At 37.2% G+C, this 12,350-nt stretch overlaps 1 protein-coding gene across 15 annotated transcripts in view; it reads left to right on the top strand.

Moving 5' to 3' along the window:
* The window catches only part of stxbp5l (syntaxin binding protein 5-like), a 179,085-nt gene that overhangs the window by 102,537 nt on the left and 64,198 nt on the right, over window positions 1-12,350 (top strand). For all 15 annotated transcript variants that reach the window (XM_024286619.2, XM_024286616.2, XM_024286613.2 and 12 more), the window contains exons 6-7: window positions 3,803-3,866; window positions 9,426-9,509. In XM_024286619.2, the coding sequence (XP_024142387.1) occupies window positions 3,803-3,866; window positions 9,426-9,509 (148 nt within the window). The remainder of the gene's footprint in view (window positions 1-3,802; window positions 3,867-9,425; window positions 9,510-12,350) is intronic.

The raw sequence follows: 12,350 nt of genomic DNA, 5'->3' as shown, positions 1-12,350 counted from the left end.
TGTTAGAGTGGAGGATGCTGAAGACAGGCTTAGATGGAGGAAACTGATTCGCTGTGGCGACCCCTGAAGGGAAAAGCCCAAAGGAAAGGAAGAAGAAGAAGAAGTGTTCTGACTTAACATTGACATGAATAGATATGAACCGGGGCTCCGAGTATTTCCTTCACTGGTCGACGTGGTCATTCGTATTCTGAAGTGAGGTGTCAGCTGTGTGTTTTTGGGTTTGTTTGTGTCACATCCACTCACTGACGCATTATTTTGATACAAACCAAAGTGTCGCTCTTGAAAATAATCCGTTGTAGCTACAGCTTAACAAAGCCTCGGCGCTCATGGGAGGGCGCATCTCTCATTAAAATTCAAATGGGACTGCATCACATTTAATGCCCAATTTCATCTGCTGGAGAATCTGTGCAAAATGAGATGGAAAAAATGAGATGCAAAGAAAAATTGGAAAACACAGCGGCCCAGCTAACACTCTGCAGCAGTTCTTATAAATAGAATTGAGTTCAGGTCTTTTATCAAGTAATCAAAGCTGGCATGTTTACCTTTCCCAGTAAAAATCTGAAAATAGGTTCTTACTCTGGGAACACGATGTACATGCCAACAGAACTATGACTGTTTAGGATGGATTTTTCTAACATTTAAGCTCTGACCTGTCGATATTTTTAGTTTGAATGTACATTTAAAAGTGAGGATTTGCTGCTTCTGATGGAGGATGGCGTCCGTCATGTGTAGAGACTGCAGACTGACGTCTGACAAGTCTATGTGCAGCAGACAGAGCGTTTCATCTGCAGAATAACCAACGCTGCAGTCAGGCAGAAAATCACAGCACTGCAAGAAAAGACTTCCAAAAATACTGAAGGAAGCGGACACAAAATGAAGAAGATGCTGCTAAGCAGCGATAGAACCAGGAAATGAGGCTGAGGGTAAAGTGAAACGCTCACTGAGGGTTTTCAGTGGATGCATGGGAAGAGTAAAACTTTCAAGCATCATGTAAGAATATTTCTGTTTTACTAAAACATTGCTTATATGGCCATTTAATTTATTCTGAATTGCTCTCTCCTCTCACCCCCCGCGGGTGGTTTGTCCTCCGAGCTCGGGTCCTCTACCAGAGGAGCTTAAGAGTCCTGCGTAGGATCTTAGCTTTTCCTAGGACTGCACTTTTGTGGACTGAGATGGAACGCTTTGAAAATAGATCAAAAGATGATCGGAGAGGGATTTTAGGTCTTCCTCATCACTCGCAGTAGACTTCAAATAAATGTCAATATTCTATAAATATTTGTTCAAAATGAAGCTAAATTTCTGTTGCAGTCCAGGATTAAATGGTCCTTTGCAGGTTAGCGACATGCGTGTGAAGGAGTTAAAGCTAAAGTTTTTTAAGTTTAAGTCTAAGGTAACAGTCAGTAAACTGACAGCAATATTTCTGAGGTGAAATAAATTACTAGAGGAAAGAAATGAAAGACTTCTCACATTTGGCCTCATAATCTCTCCAAACAAAAGCTGTCGCTCAGCTTTCATCGGCGTATTCATTTTTCTGATTTGCTTTTCTAAACATCTGAAAGAGTGGCCTTGTCAGCTCTGCGGGAAACCTCTCACAGAGTCAGAGAGTCAGCAGCAGCCCACCTCTGGCTCTCCAGTCTGTTTGTACAGTGTGAGGCTTTCATCCGCTGAAGAAAACAGCCTCACAATGACGAGCATTTGCCTGGGGTCACGGTCAGTGTCAGAATCCTCAATAAGCACGGAAACTATTTCTTTAGCAGTGAAACTTTTTAAAGGAAAAATAACTTCAGTAAAACTTTGAATACTTTAATAAATCTCAATAGGAGATCTTTATGTCAGAGGTTTTCTAATACTCATGTCAAAGTCGAGGCCCAGGGGGCCGGATCCGGCCCTCCGGGTAATTCTATCCGGCCGTCCAGATCACTTTATTTTGTTCTCATTAACAGTTATCTTGAGCTCATTTCTAACTTGTATAATTTTGACAAAATATTTTTTTATGGAGGGTAAAATATTGAAAGTTATTTAAGATTTAAATTGATTTACTTGTAGCTTCAAAGTTGGTTGGTGGACACTCGAAGCTTCTTAAGCCTTTAATATAGGTAAGTATATTAAATATAAGTACTTGGCGCAGGAATGAGGAGCAGACACGCCTAGATGGACCATCTGTGCGTTTGAGTCATTTATTCTTGAGGAAAAATCAACTAGAAACCAGAAACGATTCAGAATCTGACTTCTCCTCAAAGGTTCTATTTCTTCAAGAATAATCTTCTCAGCATCTCTAAACCAGTCGAAGATCAAAGCTCTTTTTTTGTCATTTTATCATCTGTCTTCTCCAAAAAAAATGAATCTGTTAGTCTTAAAACACTGAAAGAAAAAGCATTTCACCTTCAAATAATTTCATGATCCTTTGATCCATTTCTGACTCTCTAGTTCAGAACCATTTTTAGTGTTTTTTTGCTGCTTTAGAATTTTCTGTAATAGTTTTTTTAAAGATTATTTGATGGTGATGTCCATCTTTTTACTTCAAACCAATTTTTTGGTTTGAACAGTTTATTTTTGTTTGAGGTGATGCAGAAAATGAGTTAAAGCCGGAGTTTACCTTGAAGTTGATGCATGTAAAGCTGCAGAGGCAGGCAGGGACCGTTACTATAGTAATCAAAACATCATAGACAAACATTATCAATTTCTCAGTTAACTCCACATAAGTAATCATTGCAAGTCTTCATTATTGTTCAAACAAACTCCACAGAAATCCCTAATATCATTTCTCATTGAGTGAGCCAGTATTTTTGAGTAATGGAGAGTTACAAAGACGTCCTTGTGTCCTCGCGTTAGGACTACAACTGTCGTAGTCCTAAAAGAAATTACAGTGAATTCTAAAGAATTTCATAGCAAGCCCTGGAAAAAATATAGGAAATTAAAACGAATACAGTGAATTCTACAAACAAAAACAAAAAAAGAAAAGAAATTATAAAGATTTATCAAAAATTACTTCAAATTAAAAAAAAATAATAAGAATTCTGAACAAACTTATAGCAAATTCTGAAAAAAATGTAGCAAATGGAAAATTACAGCGAATTCTTAAAAAAAGACAAATTAAGAAAAAAAAGTAGAGAATTCTGAAAAAATAATAGCAAATTCTGAAAAAATGTAGCTAATTTTGAAAAAAAATAGAGAATTCTGAAAAAAAAATTATATTATATATATATATATATATATATAATATATAATTTATATATTTTGGAAAAAATATTATAGAGAAAATCTGGAAAAAAAATTATAAAAAAAATAGCAATTGCAAAAAACTACAGTAAATTCTAAAAAGAAAATAAATGAATTGAAGAAAATTATAGAGAATTTTGAAAAAAAAAAAGAAAACTTCACACATAAGTCTTCCATCACAGAAAATGTGGTTTGAGTATTTTCTTTGCCTGTTTATGTTCTTGCCGTGACTTCTGGTTTGTATTCTATGCAAAAATAATCCAAATAACAGGAAAAAAAACGCATTTTTCTTATTTTCATAGAAGTGTTATTTACCACAAGTGCTGCTGTCCGTGGGGATGTTATGACTGGAAAATGGCAGTTTTAACAAAAACACATTTAAAATGTTGCATCCTGCAGTCATGTTTGGAGGCTCGTGGTTCATGCTGGCTTCAGTGAACGAGGGAATGTTTTTCCTCCTCCAGTAAATGTCACTCTGCATTTATGAATGTCGGTACACAGGCTGCAGAACACCGCTATTTCATTGATATTTGTTCTGTTTCTCAGCACTGCAGTTGATGTTTTTCTCCTTTTTCCATCTCAGATCAACTAAAACACACCCAGGACCCGTAGTTCACCTGAGCGACAGCCCGAAGGATGAAGGCAAGGTGAGTGGACGGATAAAAGAGCCGCCCGCCATCACCTCTCTGGATTTCCTTCAAATCACTTTATCACTGATAAAACCTGCTCCTTTCAGGTGAAATCTCTAGTCGCTCCTCCATCTTTCATTCTTCTTCTCCTCTTTAATGTTGTGGGCAGCTGCAAATCCTTGTATTGGGTCAGACTGAGACGGGCTGTGAGGAGAAGTGCCAGGTCCGTGCGAGACAGAGGCTGGTGCATATTGATTTGTGGATGGATTTGTGCCTCTGATGACTGCAGGCTTGGCAAACTCTCACGGTGCTAAAAAGAGTGTCAAGTTTACGGCTGCTTTCACAAACCAGAGTGGCTGCGCAATTAGGAGAAAACAGGCGACTGGATGTTTCTCAGTTTGATGCACCAGATGGGCTGTTACTCAGAACCATCTGGAGAGACTCCATCAAGGATTCTTGGAAAAAGGGGCACTTCCATCCAAACCCTCGACAGATGATTTAGACGAGGAGCAAAACAAAACCTTAGAGGAATACATCGGCTGTTCTGTTCGCTTTGATTGAAAAAAACATTCACTGATGGATGATCAACAAAAGAACCGTTGTGTTGAATGCAGATCAGCATGGTTGTGAAACAAAAACACAAGAGGAAAGGGAAGGAAAATTTTGAATTTAGAAGTTGTAGTTTTTGCTAATTTGGCTAAAAGATGAAAAACTGGAACATAAAATAATCAAGTACCTTTAGCAGCAGAGTTTATTTTCTATTGAGCTGTTATATAAAAAATGATGCAGGAGAAAAACAACATTCTTCTCAAGTTTGATAGTTTAGACCACATGTGTCAAAGTCAAGGCCAGAATGACGAGCATTTGCCTGGGGTCACGGTTAGGGTCACAGAATCCTCAATAAGCACAGAAACTATTTATTTTGCAGTAAAACTTTATAAAGGAAAAATAACTTCAGTAAAACTTTGAATACTTAATAGGAGATCCTTATTTCTGAGCTTCCTCTAATACAAACAATGCAATTTTTTTTTATAAAAAAAAATGTTCCCAGTAATGTTTTAATTATACTTAAGAAGTTTTAAACCAAAATCCCACAACCTAAATGTCTTAAAAAGACTTTTTTCATGTTGATTTGAAGCCTCTACTTCCAAAATCTCCTCTGAGGGGGTGTGGCTTTTGTAGCTCCACCCCTGACCCCCCTTGTCTCTCTAGTATAAATCTTCACCGCTGCTACATAAAAACATCCATCAATCTGGGTAATGTCCAGCCGTGTGGTTCTGATCCGGATGTCAGCTGGACGAGGAAGTGAAGATCTTCATGGACAGAACTTCCTCCAAAATCCTGATTCTTTCTCCTTCCAGTTCACCAAAGACTCTTTTAGCTAATTCTCCAATGTTTATTGACTGTGATCAATACATTCAATCATTGGTTTCTCAGAGTTCTTGATCAAATAATCAAAGCTAACATCAAAATGCTCTTTCATTGATTTACAATCCTTTCCAACTGCGGTCAAATGAGCCGCCGTTCACATTTCCGTGGTCACATCAAGAAGCTCCGTGGAGTCTGGTGGAGATTTTCCAGCGTTCTCAGTCCTGCTACCGTAAGTATTGGATGAAACTCACACCAAAAATCCAGTGATGCTGATTTGACCACAGAAATGTGAACGGCGGCTCATTTGACTGCAGTCAATGTGAAGATACCATCTTCTCTTCTCCAGAACCTGAACTAGACACTAGGAACAGATGAGGGTTTAGTGCATGTGCAGCAGAGCTGTTGATGGAAAGAAGATCATTCATTCAGACAGAGTCTGTCCAAGATGGTTTGATTGATTTAAAATGAGAAATACTCGAAAATACAAATGATTTCTTATGACATTTGTTCTAAAACAGGATTTTCATCAGAGGAGGACTTTAAGTGTTACTTAAGTCTGTCTATGGTCCAGTTTGAAGAGTTTCTGTCCCACATTATCCTTAGAGGATCTAATGTATAGATACCTTTAAAAATGTCCACAACTTGAATACAGAAAATTAATTCTTCCCAGCTCACTTTTTTTTCTGCTCTCATTCTTCCAATTATGCTTCTAAGAAAATGACGTGCAGGTTTTTCATTTGATTCTGCTTTTGCATGTAATGGGTTTTTAACAGATGAAATCTCTGCATCTGCAGTGAAAACACATGACCTCTGTGTCAGTGCACTTTTCTTTTTTTTTTGTAATAATTGCTGTAATTTTCCCTCCTGAATAAATTGCTCACTCTGATCCTGATTTTTTTTGTTCCTATCGTGGCTTTTCTGCACTTTAGTATTCAGCCGAACGCTCTCATTTTCTAAGCGGTTTCCTCTTCAGGTCAAGTTAAATTGTCGTTTTGTGGTGGACGGTCAGATGACATCTGTGACGCAGACGTAGTTTAAACATTTTATAAGACCTCATGAAAGAAAGTTTCTCTGGGAAAACGGGACCTTTGTCTGCACATCATTTTGATGCAGATTCCAGCATGTTTTAATGCTGAATGTGAGCGGCAAAGGTGAGCATTCTGCAACTGGAGCTTCCCATAATAATAGTGTTTAAGATGTCCTGTTTGAATGCATACGGCACTTTCTACAAATTGGTGTACGTGGGATCGACACTCTTGACACTTTTCTGCAAAACCAACTATTACTCTTATTGTGAAAAGCACAATAAGTATAATTTTATGCAATTTCAGTTGCTTTTCCTCCCTGATAAATGAATGCAGAGATACTAAGTCTTCTCCAACAGGAACTTTTCCGTCCATTTTGTCTTTTTCAGTTGAAATCTATCAAACCTGTAGCTGCTGATTCCCTCTCCAGCTTTATGAAGCCCCGCAGACGAGGTTTTTAAGGCTCCCCAAGTCAAACTCATGCGCCGCCTGGCTTCTCTGAGACATTTTCCTCATAATTTTAGGACTGTTGTGGAGTCCAACTGTCAGCGGAAACGAGTTTGACTTACCGCCAGCAATCCAAACCAAACTCCTGTTCTGTTTCAATTTAATAAGCTTCATTATCCGCCCCCTATAGGGGCAATTTGAAGGGCCCGGCATGATGTGAAAGAAGACCGAACAAGAACAAAACTGTGACAAACAAGAAATAAACAACTGCAAACGATGTAGAAATACAATATTTACTCGTGCAAAAACCACATTTCATATTCAGTAATATGCAGGAAGAAGTGGAGGATCCACGATGTTATTGTGTGCCGAGTTAAGGAGCAGAACGGCTCTGTAAAGAAAGGAGCTCCGCCTCCTTTTGTCCTGCAGAGAGGACAGCGGAGGCGTCGTCTGGAGGGAAGCCATCGGAGGATGAATGGAGTGGGAGTGGGAAGATGCTTGATCCCTGTTTGGAGCCAATGACCCCCAAAGTGTGCATGTCCCACGGGCAAATCATCAGGGCTCAGGGAGCTAGCAGAGAGATCAAAGATAATATATATTTTAACAAAGCATTGAAGCAGCACACAAAACACAAATTATAACTGGACCACTGAACAACTGTTGATGGAAAATGGACGTCTCACATCCCTCTGGATGGGATTGTATTATATGTGAATCGACAAAACAAAAAACTTAAAGCTCCAAATTGATAATTCAAAATATTGTCAATCAGAAAAATGCTTGAATTAAAAATATTTTGGAAATTGGATTACAGTCTTTTTTTTGTAGTTTTGTGTATCAGTTTGATCAAAATTTGAATATTTAAAAACTATTTTTGATTTTCCACTTGCTAACTAGAACCAGATAGAAGCTAGAAATATGAAGAGAGAGGAATGTTATGTTATGACCGACATAAAAAGACAGAACAGAAGCAAACAAAGAGCTCGGAGCCTCCGGAGAAACGAATTTAAGAGACATCTGTGGAAAATTGGAAACAGACCACGAGGACAAACACTAGAATAGATCATCCAAACTGTTTGACAAGCGAACTATAGCAATAAAAAATATAATGTCATGCAATGATTGCATCAATATAACAAAGAAGTTCACCACGAAAGTCAAGAATAAACAAAAATATAATGAGACAGATTATAAAGAACATACTTACAGTAATTCACATAACTGGAGCTAACAGTGAGGGATCACCACACACTTTACTTACCTCGCACATTACGACAAAATACAAAGTTGAGTCAATTTGTCCAGATGTCAGAAGCAAGGATATATAAAAACAAATGAAAATACTTCAAATCTGAAAAGACTGTTAACAACGACGAGCTAAAGACCCGCTCTGATGAAAGTGGTCTGTTCATGTGAATCAGGAGCAGATGAAAAAAGGCAGTTTGAAAAGGAGCGTATTTGTGATGTCATAAAATACACATTTCCTCGTCTGAGCTGGCATCTGGCTCTAAACTGTATGACTGAAAGCTCCATTTTTGTTTGCTAATGATTGGTTGGAGGTGTGAGGGATTGTAAGCTAGTGGGAGAGGGTGTTAACCGACAGGTAAGGGGCGGGGACAGAGGCGCGAGGTGTCTCTGTGCCAATGGACCCGCCCCCAACTCGGAGGAGAATTCATAATGAATTTCCGCTCTGCTAGGGGTGGGTTGATAAAATCAATTACCATAATTGAGCTTAATAGATTCATAATTGATCCATAACGTAAAAATATAAATCGATTTAGCACATAAAGCTTGATGCTAACATTTAATGGAATTTCCCATAGGATGGCTAATGCTAACGCTAGGTCGACCTAAACATACATTTCTGACTAAATAAACATCTTTATAAATTCACAGACATGAATTTTTAAAACTCTTTTAAATAAATATTTTTAAAGTAACCATTTGTGATCTAAAGCACCATTTTTCCTCATTCTTTCTTCTTCTTCTTCTGTCAAAAGGTCTAATTCTTTAGTGCGATCGCCACCTAGTGGCCAAACTAAAACATCCTCCAGGAGAAGCAGAACAATGTTTACAATGTTAATGATTTTTTTATTTCTCCTTTTGAGAAATCAAGTAAGTAACCGTGTAAACTTTAAATTATTGAATTGAATGGAATTAGGTGAATCAAAAGAAATCGAATTTATCCAGTCTTTGGTGAATCGAATCGATTCTGGAAATTCATTTTGATACCCAGCCCTACGCTCTGCAAAAATGATGTCCAAGAAAATGACACAGGTTTGGTTATTTAGGCAAAAAAACTGTATTTTCATAATTAAAGACCACTGGAAACACTTTGAAAATAGATCTAAAGATGAATAGAGTGGATCTTTACAGGTTATTTGCATTGAAGTTATCAGATTATTTGAAAGAGATTAAATCTTTTAGAGATGTTTTACAGTATTTCCTTTATTATGACTCAGTTTCAGATTTCATCTCATGGGTTTTTGGAAACTTTTCTCTGCAGTACTCAGTAGTATTTTCTTAAGTACAAGATGTTCTGGTGACATGACTTCCTCACAATTATCTGATTTTTGCCATGTCTAAAAAGCGTCGAGATCATGATACTTCTACCACCATGCTTTGCAGCTGGTATGAAGTGTTTTGGTAATTAAGTTGGTCCAGATATTGTTTTCAGACACAGTAATTCTGTACGTACATCTTTGTGACCTGCGTTCTTGTTTTTCCTCCACAGCTGCTCGTAGGCTTTGAAAGTGGGACCATCGTCCAGTGGGACCTCCGGGCCAAGAAGGCAGACTTCCGGATCTACTACGATGAGGTGAGATTTTCTTTTACAGCACAGACTACAAGCTTGTTTTTGATATTTTAATCAGGATTTTTTATCTTAAATGCTGCTTTTGTCGACATGAAAACCAATTGAAATGCAAACTGGAGTCAGACCTTTTATTCTGCTCTGTGTTAAGTCATCTAATTGGCTCTTTTTTGTCTGAGAAAGTAAACAAAAGCTAAAAATAGTCTGTAAAACTAAACCAGATCATGAAATTTGTACTTCTTGTACAACAGCTTTTAATTTTTAAAGTCTGGTTCTTATTTCCCTTCATCAAAATATCAAATGGATGATTTTTTTTTTTGCTCCCACGTCAAGGATTTTATTCTGTTTTAAATTTTTATGTGTTTGCTTAATGAGGCTCCCTGTTTTTTTTTCTTAAAACACAACTCCCACACTAAAAAATAATGATGGGTTCAGGGTCTTCCCGTTCGTTCATTAGAATAAATCTGTCATTTAGTCGCTCCATCACAGCTGATGCCTCCAAACTCAGAAAATGATCTGTACTGGTTACTCAAAGCTCCGCTTGCGCAGCAGTCTGGGTATAAAACCCAATTAGAGTGAGGCTGCACCGTCCACATGAACACGTACAGGACAATTAACTCCTCCCTAAAATGCTGAGGCGACACCTCACTAATGGGGAAAGACACAGATGTGTTCCGAAAATAGCTGATGTGGATTCTGAGTTTTTCTACCACCTTAAGTGAAGATTCTCAGTCTGTTGGACTTGTTTCCCTTTAAAGAGTTAATGACAGAGTCAGCAAGTCTTCTTATTGAACTATCCTCCCAGGATCCCCCTATAGCTCGCAACGTCCCGTACACCGCTGAAGGTTGTTTAATAGTCGGTGTTACAACATAATTAAGAGTCGGGAGTTTATTTAAGCATGACACTGGAGATGTTGGAAGTGCTAGAACATGCTCTGCACGAGTCGTGGTCACGCTGTTGAAGCAGATTCGGTCGATCTGCTTTCCAGGATCGGATGCTGATCGGATGCTTTTATCCAGTCGGTCCTCCCTGCAGCAGATGACTGCAGTAATTGGAGAGATGCTCGTGTTAATTCAGAAAAACTTCAGCTTCATGCAGATCTGCTTCTGTCACAGAAACTAAAGAGTTCAGGTGAACGAGAAGCAAGTAATGAATCATCTGCACAACAAATGATTGAGAAAATTAGGTGATTTTGTTATAAAGCTTTATCTTAAACATGTTTTGATGGGACAGAAGTCAGAAATTAGTTTCACTTCTGCTCAGTTTCTTCTCTTGATTAGGAGAAAAACCTGAATAAACTTTTAAAATTTGTTGTCATTGTTAATGTCTAGTTTTGCTGCCGACTTTTCCTTTTTTATTTGCGCAAAAACTCTGAGGATTAATTAAACTTGTGTCTTAAAACTTTTATATTATATTATAACTAGTACAACTGTTACTAATTTTATTTTATTTTTTATGTAAACATTTAAAGTTGAGGATAGGCACCTTGAGAAGAAACACTTCGTTTTCAAGGGTGACCTCTAGCAGACGCTCATAGATGAAAAGCAACAAAAACAAAATGAATAAATAAAAAACACAAGCAGTACAATTAAGCTCACAGTATGCACAGACTCATTCACACACAGCTCTCCGTATTCACCACTCTGTCAAATGATGCACAACATAAATATAATTTCCAAAGAAAAAAGGTGTTAAACAAGTTAAGATTTGAGTCATCATCTGAGAGGAAAAAAAAATAAAGAAATATTAATGGCAAACATGAAAAAGTAATATACAATTAAAGTAACATTAGAAACCCCAAATAATCAGAAACATAAATATAAAAAACAATGAGAGCTTTAAGATGGAGTGTAAAGAAAGATTATTATTCAAGTCACTATATGCGCCTTAACACACAAAGCTTTTTTCACCGGTATGTTTTTTATTTTCAGAAAAATAAACTGTTTGGACATAAAGTCAGTCTCAACCAGATATTCAGGGGGTTCAAAAAAAAAAGATAAATTTGTACAACGCGCCCAATTGAGCATTTCTATCATAAAATGGAACCATTAAGCCAGATGTGTAAAAATCATTCTATCTGGCCCTCCAGATAATTTTATTTTATTGTTATTAATGACCCAATGGCTTTTTCTAACTTGTATAATTTTGCAGAAATATATTTTTATGGAGAGTAAAATATTGAAAGTTATTTAAGGTTTAAGTTGATTTATTCTAGAATAATATTCCTGCCTTTTTATTATTCATAATTATGTTAAAAAGTTACAGTTTTAAAGTTTTAAAAGTTGGCATTCTGCTAGCTTTGTGGACTATTTTGCCATTCACTTAGATTTCTTTGGCTGTTTTGGAGTTAAGCTAATATTTCAGCCATACTCTAGCTCTTAAGGCTAATTTCTGGATTTTTTTCAGTTTTTTAGGCTGTTTTGAAGTTACTTTTTTTAAGCTACATGCTAGTTTTGTCTAATGTAGGATTTTTTTTAGGCTGTTTTGGAGCTTGGCTAATATAATTTAGCTACTTTTTTCAGCTACATGCTAGCTGTTTTGGCTAATTTAGGATGTTTTTTTTTTTTTTAGTGTTTTAGTCTGTTTTGGAGCTTGGCTAATATTTCCACTCTTGCTGTTTGAACTAATTTAGGGTTTTTTCAGTTTTTTAGGCTGTTTTAAAGCTTAGCCACTTTTTTCAGCTACATGCTAGCTGTTTTGGACCGTACCGCTCAGTGGAAACAAGGCTCTGTTTCCCTTTACCTTTCATGTTTTGTAAGTGTTCACTACGACCAGCATGGTCCCTGATTTCATAATTTCATGCGTATGCCCCATGTACTGTAAGTCTGCCCATCGCCCCCTCAGAT

The sequence above is a fragment of the Oryzias melastigma genome, linkage group LG21 (genome assembly GCF_002922805.2).
Source record: "Oryzias melastigma strain HK-1 linkage group LG21, ASM292280v2, whole genome shotgun sequence".
Lineage (NCBI taxonomy): Eukaryota > Metazoa > Chordata > Actinopteri > Beloniformes > Adrianichthyidae > Oryzias > Oryzias melastigma.
This window is presented reverse-complemented; position numbering and strand designations above follow the sequence as displayed.